Genomic DNA, 17807 nt, shown 5'->3' with positions numbered 1-17807 from the left:
TTTTGAGACGGAGTCTCGCTCTGTCACCCAGGCTGGAGTGCAGTGGCCAGATCTCAGCTCACTGCAAGCTCCGCCTCCCAGGTTCACGCCATTCTCCGGCCTCAGCCTCCCGAGTAGCTGGGACTACAGGCGCCCGCCACCTCGCCCGGCTAGTTTTTTGTATTTCTTAATAGAGACGGGGTTTCACCATGTTAGCCAGGATGGTCTCGATCTCCTGACCTCGTGATCCGCCCGTCTCGGCCTCCCAAAGTGCTGGGATTACAGGCTTGAGCCACCGCGCCCGGCCAATTATTGTTGTATATAAAAACTTACAACATAAAATGCAAAAAATATCACCAAAGCAAATTCGAAATCTATACCATTAGTAAACTAAATAACCAAATATTACCAAAGCTAATTCTAAATCTATCCCATTCGAAAACCAAATCACTAAATTAGCTGATTTGAGAGACAGGTGTTCAGGGAGGAGCTGCGTGGCAGTTGCTGTCCTTTAGCCAAACGTCTGATTGAAGCTTCAGCTCCTCTGAGGCTCAGCCTTTGGCCTTCTGGTCACGGTCAGGTCACAGTCACAGCCTTCGCAGGGTGAATCCCAGAATCTGCAACACAAATGCAGGTGCTAGAGTCACTGGGGAGGCACAGATGTGACTGGAGGAACCTCAGGCTGTGTGTGGCATGTCAGCCTGAGACATCCAGGCATCAAGGCCACAGGGCGCTGAGGCCTTTTTTCGCCTCGGTGCTGAGGGTGTGGGCCGTTGCACACAGAGGCAGTTTAACCTGGGCGTTCAGCTGGGCAGCTTGTAGCTGACTGGTCCCCTGGACAGTGAAACGGATGCTGAAGGAAGAGAAGGCCCCAAGACTCTGGGATGAAAATCAGAGTCCCACACACCTGGGCTAGGTGAGGAGCTGATTAGTCTCAGGTCTCGTGGAACGGGCTGGAAGAGGCAACCTTTCCTTCTACTCCTCCACTCATTACAACCATGTCATGAGATCTTCATGTTAAAAATGAATAGCTCCTGGCCAGGAGCGGTGGCTCATGCCTACAATCCCAACACTTGGGAAGGACGAGGCAGGAGGCTTGCTTGAGGCCTGGAGTTTGAGACAAGCCCAAGCAACACAGTGAGATCTCATTGCTACAAAATAGACAACTAAAAAAAGTGGCCAGGCTTGGCGGCTCATGCCTGTAATCCTAGCACTTTGGGAAGCTGAGGTGGGTGGATCATCTGAGCCCAGGAGTTGGAGACCAGCTTGGCCAACGTGGTGAAATCCTATCTTTACTATAATAAAAATACAGAAATTAGCCAGCCATGGTGGTGTGCACCTGTAATCCCAGCTTCTCCGGAGCCTGAGGCAGGAGAATCCCTTGAGCCCAGGAGTCTGAGGCTGCAGTGAGGTGTGATCACGCCACTGCACTCCAGCCTGGGTGACAGAGCAAGACCCCGTCTCCCAAACAAGAAAAGAGTTTCCTGGAGCTCTTTCTTTGTCCCCTAATGATAATTTTTCTTTCTATAAACACAACCACCAAAATTTCAATTTTAAAAACATATGCTCTGTTAAGAAAAACATAGTTCTATGATTAACAGTATGTTCCAACATGAAAATGTTACAGAAGATACTGCTGTTTAAATGTGAAAAATCGACCTATATTGATTTTTATTTATTTACAAAATTGGGAAACAGGTAAAAGGAACATAAGTAATGTCTTAGTCTGTTTGGGCTGCTATAATAAAATGCCATAGGCTGGATGGCTTGTAAAGAACAGAAATGGCCGGGTGTGTTGGCTCATGCCTGTAATCCCAGCACTTTGGGAGGCCAAGCCAGCTGGATCACAAGGTCAGGAGTTCAAGACTAACCTGGCCAACATAGTGAAACCTTGTCTCTACCAACAATATAAAAATTAGCCGGGCGTGGTGGCGGCACCTGTAGTCCCAGCTACTTGGGAGGCTGAGGCAGGAGAATGGTGTGAACCCGGGAGGCGGAGCTTGCAGTGAGCCAAGACTGCGCCACTGCACTCCAGCCTGGGCGACAGAACGAGACTCTGTCTAAAAAACAAAAAACCCAGAAATTTAGTTCTCACAGTTCTGGAGACTTGAAGTCTAATTTCAAGGTGCTGGCCGACTTTGTGTCTGGTGAGGACCCACTTCCATAGATTATGCCTTCTGGCTGTGTCCTCACTTGGCAAAAGGGGTGAGGGGGTCTCTGTGGGGCAAACAATTCTATTTAAACACAATGTATTTCACACATATACATGAGCCAGAAGGAAACTCAAACCAGCGGTCTGTTTGAGGTTTGTTTTGTTTTGTTTTGTTTGAATGGAGTCTCACTCTGTCGCCCAGGCTGGAGTGCAGTGGGGTCAATCTCCGCTCACTGCAACCTCCACCTTCCAGATTCAAGTGATTCTTCTGCCTCAGTCTCCTGAGTAGCTGGGATTACAGGCATGTGCCACCACACCCAGCCAATGTTTGTATTTTTAGTAGAGAAAGGGTTTCACCATGTTGGTCAGTCTGGTCTTGAACTCCTGATCTCATGATCCATCCACCTCAGCCTCCCAAAGTGCTGGGATTACAGGAGTGAGCGCCACCGCGCCTGGCCATCTGTGTTTTTATTTATTCATGTATCTGAGACAGAGTCTCATTCTGTCTCCCAGGCTGGAGTGCAGTGGTGTGATCAGGGCTCCCTGCAGCCTCTACTTCCTGGGCTCAAGTGATCCTCCCTCTTCAGCCTCCTGAGTAGCTGGAACCATAGGTGCACACCACAACGCCTGGCTAATTTTTAAAAACTTTTTTGTAGTAAGGAATCTCATGTTGCCAGGCTGGTCTCGAACTCCTGGGCTCAAGTGATTCCCCTGCCTTGGCCCCTCAAAATGCTGAGATTACAGGGGTGACCCACTGTGCCTGGCCTCATTTTATATTTATGTTTACTCAAAATGACAGCCTTGACAGGTTTCCCTGCAAAGGTGTGCAGAGCACAGCAAGAATTTAAACCGGTAAACTGGGCGGACTCAGGAGGGGAGTGGCACCTCCTCCCGCATCCCCTGCGGAGCTTTTCTCAGTCTGCGCCTCCCAGGGCAGGAAGAGGGCCGCGTGCGGTCCTGACACTCCTCCCTGAAGAGCCCCTCATGTATTAGTGTTTTTTATCCACCACACAGGAATGGCCCGCAGGAGTGAAAGAGACAAGGCTTTCCACACGAGAAAGGCATTTCCTATTCTTGGCAACATTGTTTAAAGCCAAGTGTTAGACCCCAAATGGTGAAACCTGGAGGAAGATTCCCCCAGCCCTGCCTGGTGGGCCTCTTTTTCCTGAGGTTCTCAGCAGCGCTGGGTGGATGCAGCTGCACCGGGGTCTGACTGCAGAAGGCAGGAGCCCTGTCCTGCATTGAAGCTATTGAGATCCTGGAAGGGCTGACTGAGGTCGCCTGTAATACCAGTGGGAATGAGGGAGGGGCAGGAGTGATGCTGCAGTGGGGGAAGTTTCTTTTATTAAAAAAATATATATATTATTTAATTTTAACTTTAAAATTTTTGAGACAGGGTCTTGCTCTGTAGCCTGGGCTGGAATGCAGCAGTGCCATCATACTATAGTTCACCGCAGCCTCTACCTCCAGGGCTCAGTGGTCCTCCTGCCTCAGCCTCCCGAAATGTGGGGATGACAGGGGTGAGCCACTATACCTGGCTGGAAGCTTTCATTTGATGCTAGAAGTGTCTGAGGGAGCAAAGACTCTGGGATGACTGAAGTCTCAGGCCTGGCAAGCACCCCACACAGGGAGGCTCAGGAACAAGGATTAAATTGACGTCAAACTTGTAGTGGAGGTTTACAATCTCTCCTAGACAGCAGAGAACATGCCTGGGGGTTGGAATCAAGGAACCGAACTGCAGCCCCCTGGTTTCCCGTTCGCTGGCTTCGGGACCTGCTGGATTCTCCCACCTCCTCAAGCCTGGGTTTCCGCATATGTCAAACAAAGACCATAAAAGTGGCTTTTCTTTCATCGTGATCTATCACGTGCCATGAAGGAAAAATACAAAGGTCTGCCTGGAGGTGAGATTTATTATTAAATTAAGTCATTGATTCAGTGACGGATTCAGAAGCAGAGTGTGTCTGTTTAGAACCCAGTGAGCGTTTTCTGGGTGGTGATGAGATTTCCCCTAGGTTTAGTGAGGTGCCCTTGGCAGAGAGTAAACCTCAGAGGCAGCAGCAGGCTGCGGAGCACAATGCTGGGTCTGAGCAGATGCCGGTTACTCATCATCCTCGTCTCAGCTCTGGGCCGTGCCCCGCCAATGAGACAGAAAGTCACCCCACTAGCATCGCTGGAGCTTCAGCAAGGACAACCCAGGAGCAAGGCCTCAGTGACTCTTAGTCCGTGGTGGTTCTAATGGCGTCAACAGCTCTTATTTGTTTTTAATGGGTGTTTTATTGTTATTTAGGTAGGACAAGAATGCAGACATGGAAATGATGAAAAGACAGTCTGTTATATTCACAGGGCAAGAGGACAGGCCATTCCACATCACACAGGGCCACATGGAGAGGCACCAGGGTCGGTCAGGAAACAAAGGGAGCAAGGGGAAAATGTACCAGGCAACTAGGGACAGCCCCTGTGCCCTGGAGTCTGCAGAAATGACTCACTAGCCAACCCTACACTATCTGCCCCTGCCTCCTTCCCACAGAAGTCACAGTACAGGCTCCTGCCCATGGTGCCCGCTCCTTCTGCCTCCCGGCCCACCCTGGGGCTGCCCCATGTGGCCCTGCAAGACACACCTCCTGTTTCTAAGTGAGTATACACACTTTTTCCTCCTTATCATTTCCAGGTCTGTATTTTTTTTTTTTTTTTTTGAGGCAGAGTCTTTCTCTGTCGCCCAGGCTGGAGTGCAGTGGCGCAATCTCGGCTCACTGCAAGCTCCGCCTCCCGGGTTCACGCCATTCTCCTCCCTCAGCCTCCCAAGTAGGTGGGACTACAGGCGTCTGCCACCACGCCTGGCTAATTTTTTGTATTTTTAGTAGAGACGGGGTTTCACTGTGTTAGCCAGGATGGTCTCAATCTCCTGACCTTGTGATCCACCCGCCTCGGCCTCCCAAAGTGCTGGGATTACAGGCGTGAGCCACCACACCCGGCCAATTTTTTGGATTTTTAGTAGAGATGGGGTTTCACCGTGTTAGCCAGGATGGTCTCGATCTCCTGACCTTGTGATCCACCCGCCTTGGTCTCCCAAAGTGCTGGGATTATAGGCGTGAGCCACCACGCCCGGCCCATGTCTGCACTCTTACCTTACCTGATTAAAACGAATCTCATTTGAAAACGAACTGATTCAGCAAATAAATCACTCATGTCAACAAACTGGTAACATTCTCACATATATAGTGCCAAAGTTGAGCTGTTTCAGGTAATTAACATAATTTGTATAAGGATTAGAAATATCTCTACAGTAGATCTCATTTCAGATTTAATGGCAATAAATTTGTTGGAGAGGCCGTGAGTTAGGATGCAACTCCGTTTGTCAAATCATGGTTGCATCACAACTGTAGGTTTGAGTACAGATAGACGATCTCATAAAAATCAACAAACACATATAGGCTCTATGGAATACAGAGTATTGTATATTTTGTTATTGTGAATTCTGTGCTATAATGTACTTTATATCAGTAAAACTTATAATAAAGTGATATCAGCCGGGCGCAGTGGCTCACGCCTGTAATCCCAGCACTTCAGGAGGCCAAGGCAGGTGGATCAAAGGTCAGGAGATCAAGACCATCCTGGCTAACACGGTGAAACCCCATCTCTACTAAAAATACAAAAAAATTAGCTGGGCGTGATAGTGGGCGCCTGTAGTCCCAGCTACTCAGGAGGCAGAGGCAGGAGAATGGCGTGAACACGGGGGGCGGAGCTTGCAGTGAGTGGAGATCGTGCCACTGCACTCCAGCCTGGGCAACAGAGTGAGACTCTGTCTCAAAAAAGAAGGAAAAAAAAGTTATATCAGCATACTGATGCACCTTTTTTGTTTCTGGAGAGCCAGTTCTTACACACTGAGCAGCACATCCTTCCCCGTGGGAGTGCTGCAGACATTTCCCAGCCCAGCACTCCACTCACTTGGCAGCATTCAGCTTCTGGGGATCCAGCTAGCTCTGTGGCCACAAACTTCCATAGCACTGTGCCAGGTTCCGAAGGGGTCCAGGCGCTGGCCAGATCAGTGGGAGTTGAGCAGCTGTAACCGTGAGAGACACAGCCCCTTGTTTTCGTTTCCCCATAACAGACAGTCCAAGTGAGATGAGAAGTGCCTGTGCATAGAAAGCTTATCAAACTTAATTTTAAATACTCAAAACTGAATTCCACGGAAAAGTCACTCCCAGAAACTTTTGCTGGTGTGATGTATGACTGTATGTGCCAGAGTGGCTTTGCAGACAACGGAAACTGGGAAAATATCCAGAGGCTGCTTCTGAAAGCTCACAGCCAGAAAAGACCATTTGGTTCTAGGCTAGAGCGGGGAAATTGTGATGTGGCTGAAAGGACCAAGAGCGCCCCTCAGCCGGCAGGCATGCACTGGGGCTCTGAAGTGAAACTCCGACATAGGAATGGGCTGAACATACCAGCCCTTTGCTGGTGTAAGTCCTTATGCGTCCCCTGTATCTCCTCCCAGTACGCCTGGCGAGTGGCTCCCTCGGAGAAGGCATGTGAGGACAGATTTTGCTCTTCTGGGATGTGTGGGGGATGACTGAGCCAGGGCTAAGCTGGCAAGTAAAGTGCAGCTTCTACAAACACTGCAGAATGGACACAGCTGGGGACTGCTCTGGGAAGGGAGGTGCCCTCCCTCCATCTGGGTGAGCAAACCCAGGGGTGTGAACAGGCTCTTCCCAGCAAGGGGTGCTGGCAGATAGTGGCCTAGAGGATGTCTCTATTTGTCCTCCTCAACCGCAGGGGACAGATAAGATCTGGGACACATTTATATGATGCTAACAGCCATGAGCCCAGCATTGCTCTTTTCTCTCCTGAGAAGTTTCTCCTTTTTAACTGTCTCCCTGGACGCCTGGGCTGCGAAAAGAAAATGCCTTTTTTCCTCAAATTCTCCTTGTCTTTTCAGGGCTAGGCAGGTAAAGGCTTTTCAATTAGTAGACAGATAAATGGTGACTCTGACTTTCTTGCCTATAATCAAGAATCATTTCACTGGAAGGACCCTTTCTAGTATTCCAGTACAGAAATCCATAGAGCCTGATTTCTAATTTTATAATTAAAACGTATTTATACCCTAGATATTCATACTAATATTGAACAGTTCTGGTTTCCTTTTAACCACAACTGTGACCTCTCAGTTCCATTTCCTAAGTGCACCTACTGAAAATAAGGCAGTGTCTTTTTTGCCTGGCAATGTTGTAAAAAATAGGCATTCTGTAAACACAAATTTTATGAATAGCATATACATATTCATCAAGCTCTTAGGATAATTTGCAAAGTTTATCACTTGTTTATTCCTACAATAAACTGAAATAAAAGGCACTGCTCAGAATGCACTTGAAACTACCTTAAGACAACTTTGGTATAAAAAAAATACATATATATATATATAACATATATATGTATTTTTTTGTCACTTTGTTGCCCAGGCTGGAGTGCAGTGCCACAATCTCGGCTCACTGCAAGCTCCGTCTCCTGGGTTCACACCATTCTCCAGCCTCAGCCTCCCGAGTACCCCGGACTACAGGCGTCCGCCACCACACCCGGCTAATTTTTTTTTTTTTTTTTGTATTTTTAGTGGAGATGGAGTTTCACCGTGTTAGCCAGGATGGTCTCGAGCTCCTGACCTCGCGATCCGCCCACCTCGGTCTCCCAAAGTGGTGAGATTACAGGCGTGAGCCCGGCCTCAAAACATATTAATGCCTAGAAATATTTATGTCTTAAAACTTGAATAATTATTTTTCTCATGAACCACTGAACTCCAAGCCAGCCCTCTAATGAAGTTCTACTCTATTTTTATTTAATACTCATTTGAATGTTACGTTAAATTCGTATGTTCATAGCCACTAGTTGAAAAGATTGAAAATGCCAATAAACTCATTGACAATATAAAGCGTAAAAGTAATTGTGTCACGCAGGCTCATGAACTACCGTGCATTTTAAAAGCTGAAGCGCTCAATGCAAGTGTCCTTTACCTGAGGTGCTCGCTCATTCCGCATGGCCAAGCCTGTGTGGTGCGGCCCGGCCGGGCATGCTCACCTCGCGGCGCCCGTCGCCCTGGACTGGCTGTGGAAGCGGCCTGAGAAGCGGCGCTGGGGAGACGGGGGAGGCTGCCTGGGGCTCTGTAGGCTGAACTCTGCCTGCCTCGCCTTGCGGTGGGTTCCGCAGCAGACGCGCCCCCCTTAAGGGAGATGTTGTGAAAGGAAGGTGCTAACTGTCGGGGGAAGGAGGCGGTGCCAGGCTTTCTGGCTCCAGCTTTGGCTCCTTGCTGTTGTCCTACTATCTCTACCTACAGGTCCCAGCCGTGATGGGGACACACGGATCTGGATCTGGAGCCAAAGGCGCTTTCATGAAAATGTTTATTACCCCGTAAAAATATCCACCCAGCGCTTCAGCTTACGGTAAACTAAACACACCTATTATTTACAACAGTGAAAATGAAAGGCAATGCCCAGGTCCGGGCCTTCCGCAGGGGGCGCCGCTCCCCCTGCAGGACGGAAGGCACGAGGGAGCGAGGGTGCGCGGGCGCGTCCGGGCGCAGGAGGCGGTGCAGGAGCGCGCAGGGCAGCAGGAGCAGCAGGCTGGGCGCGCCCCCGGCGCCGCGCCCTGGAGCGTGGGAGGCCAGGAAGTCTTTCGGGTCTGGAAAAAAAGACAAACCGGAGATGTATGAATACAGTGTTGCGGCTCGGTTTGAGGGCGTGCAGTAGAAACGCCTGCTCCCTGCCTTCCGCAGGCCCTTTTCTCCTAAGCCCTCACTAGGCTCCGCCCCTGGGCCGCGCTGTAGGGCGAGGTGTGCGGGGGCTGGTACCTGCCGGCTGCACGGAGGGTTTCCTCTAAGTGTGTGTAGAACTCAGAGCGCTGAAGGAGAATTACAGTACTGTTTTTAAAGGGGAACGAAGAACAGCCCTTCCGTCTTTCTCATTTGGCCTATGACCTTTCAGGGAGTCCCGCTCCAGGTCATTGAGCGATTGGGCAAATAGACCCGATTTAAAACAGTGCTGTAGTATATAAATCAGCTCACCTCCATCTGCTGCAACAAAGGTTCCACTTTTCCCCAAATGAGTGCTCGAAATATTTCTTTGACGAGGGACAGCTGATGGAGCAGGAGGGTGCAGCCACTCAAAGTCTGGTTGCTGTTCTGAGGAGGCCTAGCCCTGTGAGTGCCCTCGCCCCCGATGGGACTCACCTGCTGCTCCCCTTGTCCACATCGCTGGTCACAGGAGGCCATGCCTGAACGCCTAGTCCCTGTCTCCCCTCCCCACCCCTCACGGCAGGCCTCATTCATGCTGAACCCTGAGGGTCCCTGAGCCTTGGTTTCTATGTAGCTGGGACCCCAGTCCAGAACAGTGGAATGGGAATCTCTGGAGTGGTGGGGCTGGGCAGGGTCTTGGCTAATGCCCTGGGTGGTGATTGCCATGTGAAGTGGACAACCTTGCAGGCATGGCAGCCAACACCACTAGAACATTCTCACAAGTGAGTTCAGGCCTGGCTTGGAGTGGGGTCAGGCTGGTGGAAGAGCATGGCCAACTACAGGGACCCTCTCCCCGGGGCAACTGAACAAAGGCCAGCCACCTCCCCACCTGCCGACCAGGTCCGCCCCACCCTCTACTATACCTCCAGGAGATGCCCTCTGGACTTGGGAACCTGGCATGAGTATGAAACTGGAAATTAACAAGGAATGATGCAGACCAGCGCCTGCAGCAAGAACCACTGTACACCTGTCCACAGGTAGGCTGTGGTGGCATTGGCCAGGTCAGGCTCACTCCAGGCTTGGGTGCCACCTCCCCAGAGCACCCCACCTTGGGAGAGAGGGTTGTTCCAGGGGTGCCGGAATCCCCAAACAGGAATACTAACATCTAGGTTCAGACGAGGCTCCAGAGAAGCTGATGCTAAGACAGGCGCTCACAGCATGTGAAGCTATTCAGGTGGGAAAGGGGTCAGCAGTACTGGGTCTGTGCTGGCCTTTCCCTGATGGAAGGAAACAGGAGGGCTGGACACAGGGTGCATACTTACAGACTCAGAGCCAGCTGGACCTGCGAGAGCCATTCCAATGGCATCCCAGAGGTCTGTAGACTGGGTCTGGCCCACGGATGTTTGTTTGCTTGTTAGTTGGTTGGTTGGTGGGTTTTTGCCAGAATTGCATTTTTAAAAATTAGTTTGCAGCAGTGTGGTGAGTCCTGACCTTGCCCTGTCTCACTTCTGTGTTATCTGCCCATCTCTGAAGACACCTGACTTGGCTACATCACCGTGTCATCGTATAGACTCTAAATTTTAGAGTCTATGGAATTAAATTGTCTCTTGATACTTGTGAAAACTGATACTTGATGCTGTAGGGCCACAGTAGAAAGAGCCACCCACTCAGACTAACAAGGAGATCCTGGCTAGCTCAGGACTGGGGAAAGGTCCCTGCTAGATGGAAGCTTTTCATTCTTGGACCCGCAGAGCATCAGTCAGAGCAATGAGTGCTCTTGGAGATCCCCAGAGAGAGAGTCCCTGCAGGAGCCAGGGGGCCACGCTTTTGTAGCAACATTCTATCTTCCACATATTCTTCGAAACCATCCTAATCTCCCATTAAAGGATTTAAAACATTTACTTACCTATTACTGTGCTGTTGGCTTTGGACCATGACCAAACTTTCTGTATTCTATACAACACTATAAAAAATATCTTCATGTGTTTCATATTTATTCTTTCTTTTCTTTTTAAGAGAGAGGATCTTGCTCTGTCACCCAGGTTGGAGTGCAGTCATAGTTCACTGTAACCTCACACTCTTAGGCTCAAGTGATCCTTCTGCCTCTCAGCCTCCCAAGTAGTTGGGACCACAGGTGCTTGTCACCACACCTGGCTAATTTTAAAAATTTTTTGTAGAGACAGGTCTTGCTATATTGCCCAGGCTGTTCTCAAACTCCTGGCCTCAAGCAATCCTCCCACCTAAGCCTCCCAGAGTTCTGGGATTATAGGCATGAGCCATTGTACCCAGTCATATTGATAATTACTCTTATAGAAAGAGTACAGGAATGGGCCGGGCATGGTGGCTCATGCCTGTAATCCCAGCACTTTGGGAGGCCGAGGTGGGTGGATCACGAGGTAAGGAGATCAAAACCATCCTGGCTAAGATGGTTAAACCCCGTCTCTACTAAAAATTAAAAAAATTAAAAAATTAACCAGGTGTGGTGGCAGGCACCTGTAGTCCCAGCTACTCAGGAAGCTGAGGCAGAATGGTGTGAACCCCGGAGGCGGAGCTTGTGGTGAGCCGAGATTGTGCCACTGCACTCTAGCCTGGGCGACAGAGCGAGACTCCATCTCAAAAAAAAAAAAAAAAAAAAAAAGTACAAGAATGGCACAAGGTTAAGAATCAGAATCAGACCCTTTTATCTATCTGTAGGAGTTGATCTGTTTGTGTCTCAGCTTTCCCAAATGTAAAAGGTGTACCTACTTCATTGGCTTTCGTAAGAGTTAAATGGGATAATGGGTATATAAAGTGCCTGAAATACACTGAGATCTCCTCTCCTGCTGTAACACCCAGAAGAGCTTGCCCTACTGCAATGGCACCTGCCACGGAGGATGTTCCATCTATCATCACTCTTGTGAACTTGAAGTCCTCATAACCACCATCTGCACAGCCATCACAAGCATCACTGTAACTTGCCTTGAAGCAGGATGAATGGGTAAAAGAACACAAAGGTGTTACTACCCTCTCTGCACCTGACAGATGACTCTGAAGGATGACTGTACTATTTCGTCCAGCTTTGATGAACAGAGGCCACATTTTCAGAGCCACTATCACTGTCCTTGGTAAATAGCAGTCTCAGTACTGGATGTTTCCAAGAATGTAAAATCGTGACCAGATATCCTGGAAGTCATCACAGCTAGTCCGTTCCCCACGTTCCAACCTGGGCGGTCTAATGGCAGGTGGGAACTGACTTCATCTATGAGGACCACACAAGCACCCGCTGTGATTCTGATGCCTGTCCGTGAAATCTGTGTCTTCCTGTCTCTGGGGCCTAGAAGAGCAGCTGGTGACTCAGAGGCAGAGGACCAGCAAAAGGAGCACACATATAAGAGGGGGTGCTTTGGGAAAATGTGGGAAGTGGGGTTAGGGGCTGTGCCTGTATTAAGAGTGTTCCTTGACTGCTGGTCCTACCAGGGAGAGAAGAGAGGACAGGAAGGTGAAGGAGAGCTAAGCATGCATTAAGTGTTCTCCTCCATTGCAGGCCTCCAAGAGCAAGAGGGAAGCTGAGGGAGCCGGGTTGAAGATCTTTGGCCACTGGTACTGCCCTCCACACAGCCCTAGCAGGATGGCCTGAGGACGACAGGTGGGAAGTGGGGTTGCAGGGCTGTGCCCTTTGACAGATGGAGGTTCCCAGGGCTGACTGAAGTGGAGGCAGGGGGCAGGAGAGTGGCTCAGGGGCCTTGGCCTCATCAGGCGTGCCCCTGGACACTGCACCACCAGACCACCCAGGCCTGGGAGAGGGCAGAGCCAGGGTTGGGGCCGAGAGGCTGGGCCTTCACTGGCTGTGCCCTCCATTGCTAGTGCCAGCCAGTGCTCGCCAAAGAGGAGAGGCTAGAAGGCACAGGATTCCAGAGGGAAATGCCGTGCTGCCAATGCCATGCTGCCTGTGCCCCTGCTGGTCCCACAGCTGAGCAGATGGTGCTGGCCTAGTGCAGAGAAACCACCTGATATTTACACAGCTAACTTGTCTCCCAGATTCCTCTTCGGTTACCAGTTGGTCATCTCCTGAAATTCCGCTCACTGAAACAGACACGTGAGGACACTGGAAATCATTTTTAAACTCAGCAATCTGGATATGAGCAACTTCAAACCAAAATTTAATTCACTATATGATTCCCAATGAATGCGATTTTCTTCAATGATGAATCCATCTAGTTTGCTGAATGCTATATAGCCTGGCAATGGAAGATGCACTGTGGATCGGTATGGAGGGTGAGCTGCAGTGAAGGCGCAGCAGTGTGTGGTGTGGTGGTGAGCTGGGGACCGAATTGCAGGGCCTCTTACCACAGCTGCCAGGCGTCTGGAGGGGAAGGCAGTGCAGGGTCCCGAAGACGCACCTGCAGAGGTGGCAGCCGCGGAGGGTCCACGCTCCATGCTCCAGGGCACCGCATTCACTGAGAAGACCCGGACCTGCGTCAATGCGGTGGCCTTCGTGCCCCTCGCCCGGCGCCCACTCCCGCGACCCCCGACCCGCACGCCCCTCGCCCGGCGCCCACTCCCGCGCCCCCGACCCGCAGGCCCCTCGCCCGGCGCCCACTCCCGCGCCCCCCGACCCGCACGCCCCTCGCCCGGCGCCCACTCCCGTCCTCCCCGCGCACCCCGGTGCTCACCTGCGCCTCTGGTCATGCTCGCAGTAGCGGCCGGTGAAGTGGGCCGGGCACACGCAGAAGCTGCCCAGCACGCAGGTGCCGCCGTTCCGGCAGCAGCGCGGCCTCGCGGACGCACCTGCGGGATCACCCGCACGTCAGCCCCGCGCCCCCAGCTGCCCGTGGCCCTCCCGATTCTCCCGTAGGGACGGGGCCGAACGTGGCCGCCCCGGGGAGGCAGTAAAATCAGCTCCCCGCCAAGTGTGTTTGCTCAGGTAAACCCTGCTTGTTAGGGACATGAAACAAACGACCAGGGCTGCGGCCTGCAAACCCGGCTTGCTCTCTCCCTTCCTTTCACATGTTAACCTCTGGCTGTGGCTTCACCTGACAGTGATTAAGCACAGGCCTCCCGGGCGGGACCACCCACGGGTGTGATGACGCCAAACCTACCGGCGAGGGGCCTCCTGGGGACGCGGTGTCTGCGATAAGCCAAGCAAGGGTCCACTGTTATCTGGGCTTGGGATACTTATTTGCAACACATTTAAATCACAGTTCTCTACATCTGCAGCAGAATAGCCATTGAAGAGCAAACACGACGTTTTGCCAGTGAAAGAATACAACTTTTTAACACCTCACTAGGAACTGTCTCTAGCTTTACAGCTTTATAAGTGCATCATCATTTGAAGACAACAAGATGCTCTCCTTGAATTTTATCCTGAATTTATACTACATATTCTTATATCCTAAACTCTTGAGTCCGCAGACTGAGATGACGCCCCGGATTTTGTGGGCAGCACCGCAACTTACCCTCTCGGAAAGCCCGGGAGTAGGGGAGGGGCTCCTCCGGCCCCCAGCCCTGGGCGCTCCCAGTCACCTCCCCGGAATGACTGGAGGTCCAGTTGAGCGGTGACTGTTGGTGCTTCTGAGTGGCAACCTTGGTGACTTCCTCTCTACGGCCATTATGTTTCTCTCTTTGATAGCCTTTAAAAAATACCGAAAATGTGAGACTGATAATGATTGAGAAACAAATATTTTATGCAATTAAAACTGAAATTATGAATAAAATGTTTCTTACTGTTTCCCAAATTGATGATCTGTAATGCCAAACTGACCGTAAACAGAAACCTAGAATATTTAAAGAAAATCATTGAAGTTGAAAATGTCTTTAAAAGTATAAGCAGAAATTCACCTATACCTAAAAATACAATGCAATCATTATATATAAATATAAAATTATGTAAAATAATTATAATGAATAAGGCAGTCATTTTGTAACTTGTAGCTTTTTGTTAATTTTGCTATGGCTTAGAAAGATTTTGAGACAGAAAGTGTACACCTCCTTTAATGAACAGTGGCTCATGCACTGCGATTGATTCTGAGGCTCTCAAGATGCCCCTCTTGGCTCTAAGATCTCATGACCTCTGTCCTCACCTGACATGGTGCCTCCAGGTCATTTTTGGTTTGAGAGTCTCCTTCTCTTAGTGCATTGAAGATCAGTTTCCAGGAAAGCTGAGTCTGAAGAGCCTCTGCATTTGAAGGTGTCTTTACTCCAGGCCCCGGGGACACAGAATGGACAAGTACGGAAGGTGTGGACGTTCCTTTCCCTTCCTCAGCCAGGAGAAACAGGATGGTATCTCGAGTTCTACAGCCCCTGAGCTAGGGTTGGGGGTGCAGTGACAGGCAGGCCCCTCCGAGCCTGAAGGACGATCCCCTCTGAGACCTGGCTGGGGGTGGGGACTTGGGCTGACTCCCCCCAGCAGTGTTTACAGTGCTGACAGCAGCAGGAGTGACCAATCCCTGGGGTAAAGCTTTGGTATCCAAGGTGACGAGCCATATTCTCACTGGAAAAAAAAAAAAAAAAAAAAACCTAACATGAACAAAAAGCTTTCATAGGAAGATGGAGATTTTCTATCGCATACTCCTTGTACTGGGAGATGGTGAAGGGCCCTGCGGGAGAGGGAGCTGCCGTGTGGGGCACAGGCCACAGCCTGGGGTCCCAGCTGCCCTGAATGGGGAACACAAGGATAAGGGAAAGCATGTCCCCCCTGCTTTAAGAGAGTCCCCATCACTCCGCAGATGGTGCCTCTTCTCTGTGCCCAGCAAGTGGGGGAGGGGCACTGCCCCCATTTACTATAGGACCCTCTAGGGTAGGCACGATTATTATCCCCTACATGAAAAGAGAGATAGGGAGGCTTAGAGAGTTCCAATCCCTTGGCAGTTCGATCTCTGAAAAACATGCATGGCACAGATATGATGAGATACCCACAGGTATTTAAGGCAATTACAGGGAGCCCTTGGGAGCACGGGGCAACTGCAGCGCCTGCCCTTGCCAGAGGAGCCTGCTGAATCCAAAAGGAACTCAAAGAGGGAGTGATTTGTGGTCTTTTCTAGCACCTTCTAAATCTGTTTTTCTAACTACGGGATTAGAGACTGAGGCCCTTTTATCAGCACTAAAGAAAACACTTTGCAACCTAGTGTTGCAAATTGTTCTGTGATTTTAATATAAAAACTTATTTCTAAAAATAGTATTCTTCCTCCAAGGCTGAAATAATCTTCAGTGGTGATTTAATTTCTTACACCTTTACATGTGAGGTTTATTAAAGAGGCTGTTGAATAAAGCAAAGGGAAATTGGAGGACCGGGCTGTCCCGGCGACCTCCCAGCAATGGGTCCTGTGGGCTGCCAGGACCAGGTCAAGGCCAGCAGACCCGAGTGGGCAGAGCACACGGAGGAAGGTGCCCCAGAACTTCATCAAGCATCTGTAAGTGGAGTCATGAGACAAACACCTTGTTAATTTTGTTTTTTTAGAGGCAAAGTGTCACTCTGTCTCCCAGGCTGGAGTACAGTGAGTGATCATAGCTCACCACATCCTCGAACTCCTGGGCTCAAGTGATCCTGCCACCCCAGCCTCTGAATGGCTAGGACTACAGGCTCGTGCCCCTATGTCCAGCTGATTTTTTTTTTTTATTTTGTGGAGATAGGGTCTTGCTATGTTGCCCAGGCTGTCCTCTAACTTCTGGCCTTAAGCAATCCTCCTGCCTCTGCCTCCCAAAGTGTTGGGATTACAGGGACAAACCCACCGTGCCCGGTGAAAAGTACATTTTTTTTTTTTTTTGAGACGGAGTCTCACTGTCACCCAGGCTGGAGTGTAGTGGCGCGATCTTGGCTCTCTGCCAGTTCCGCCTTCTGGGTTCACTCCTTTCTCCTGCCTCAGCCTCCTGAGTAGCTGGGACTACAGGCGCCCACCACCACGCCTGGCTAATTTTTTGTATTTTTAGTAGAGACGGGGTTTCACCGTGTTAGCCGGGATGGTCTCGATCTCCTGACCTTGTGATCCACCTGCCTCAGCCTCCCACAGTGCTGGGATTACAGGCGTGAGCCATCGCACCCGGTCAAAAAATACACTTTTAAACTCAATGGTTACTACTGGTTAATTACATCATTTAATTATATGTAAAAGTAAGTACATTTTATGACTTTAAATTAATAGAATCTTCTGCATGAGCTAAATTGTTTGTATACTAAAATGAAGATGTATATAAGCTAGAGGATTGTATTTTTTGTCTAAATAAGTTTTAAAACTGTTCACTTTACAGAGTGATGTTGAAACCAAACTTCTCTGACAATACGAAAGCTTTAAAAGCAGCGTCTAAAATCTAACTTTCCCCCATAGTTTATTTATTAAATTTTACCTTAGTGGACATTTCCAAACATACACAAAGGCTGGGAGAATGAGCCAATAAGCCCAGGTTCAGCAATTCAGTATCAGCCTTGGCCAATCTTATCTCATTTGTTTCCTCCCTAACTTTTTTCTTGAAGTTTTAAAAACTCCAATACATCATGACATTTCATATGTAGAATAAGATTTTTGAAAATCTGCACTTTATAAGTGGAAACTAGGAAAAAAAATGTCTTGCCAGCAAGACAGAACCGAGAGGCAAGAAATAGTGCGATATGCTTAAGCTGCTTGCTTAAGCTCTGCAGTTGGCTCTGAGAAGGGCCGACGGCCTGGCGATAAAGCTTCTGATGACCTATTTTCGCCAAACTGTCACTTGCTCTCCACACAAAGCTTTGTGGTCCCAGGTTGCCGCGTTGACTCAAAGGTCTTATAAAAGGGTTTTGCATTTTACTGCAGAGGAGCTGCCCTGTTTGCCATCAAGAGGCCCAGCTGGAAGCGTTGCCGGGAGCACGGGAAGGGTGGAGGTGGGTCCCTGCCAGGAAAGGCCTCTTTCCTCCTTATCAGCTGTAAACAGATAAGGCTGGAGCCGACCCACCCATCAAAACTCCACTGGAATGTTCTGGCTCATAGAGTGTGTGGGACCGGAACCCGTGCC

The 17807-nt window shown here is 49.9% G+C and overlaps 1 protein-coding gene across 3 annotated transcripts; it reads right to left on the bottom strand.

Moving 5' to 3' along the window:
* Positions 1–7930: 7930 nt before the first annotated feature.
* CFC1 (cripto, FRL-1, cryptic family 1) lies at positions 7931–15316 on the bottom strand. 3 transcript variants are annotated; one of them, XM_025405357.1, is made up of 6 exons: positions 14906–15316; positions 14550–14599; positions 14282–14455; positions 13499–13613; positions 13173–13282; positions 8496–8794 (listed from the first exon to the last, which is right to left on the bottom strand). In XM_025405357.1, exons 1-6 carry the CDS (start codon positions 14926–14928, stop codon positions 8562–8564), a joined length of 705 nt encoding a protein of 234 aa, XP_025261142.1. In that variant the 5' UTR covers positions 14929–15316; the 3' UTR covers positions 8496–8561. The 3 variants fall into 3 exon arrangements, with proteins under 3 accessions (XP_025261143.1, XP_025261144.1, XP_025261142.1); XM_025405358.1 differs by lacking the exon at positions 13499–13613 and having other exon boundaries at positions 7931–8794; positions 14906–15310; XM_025405359.1 differs by lacking the exons at positions 13173–13282; positions 13499–13613 and having other exon boundaries at positions 7931–8794; positions 14906–15310.
* Positions 15317–17807: the final 2491 nt, after the last annotated feature.

Source organism: Theropithecus gelada, chromosome 12, assembly GCF_003255815.1.
Source record: "Theropithecus gelada isolate Dixy chromosome 12, Tgel_1.0, whole genome shotgun sequence".
In the NCBI taxonomy this organism is placed as follows: Eukaryota; Metazoa; Chordata; class Mammalia; order Primates; family Cercopithecidae; genus Theropithecus; species Theropithecus gelada.
Note: the sequence above shows the minus strand (reverse complement) of the source record. Positions and strands in the feature narration are given on the sequence as shown.

Excerpts from the sequence above, each read along its gene's own strand:
- CFC1 (XM_025405357.1), bottom strand. The coding sequence starts at position 14,928 with ATGACCTGGAGGCACCATGTCAG. Across the intron at positions 13,614-14,281 it reads CTCCCGGGCTTTCCGAGAGG|GTGCGTCCGCGAGGCCGCGC; the intron begins GTAAGTTGCGGT and ends GTGATCCCGCAG. Across the intron at positions 13,283-13,498 it reads GAGCATGACCAGAGGCGCAG|TGAATGCGGTGCCCTGGAGC; the intron begins GTGAGCACCGGG and ends GGGTCTTCTCAG.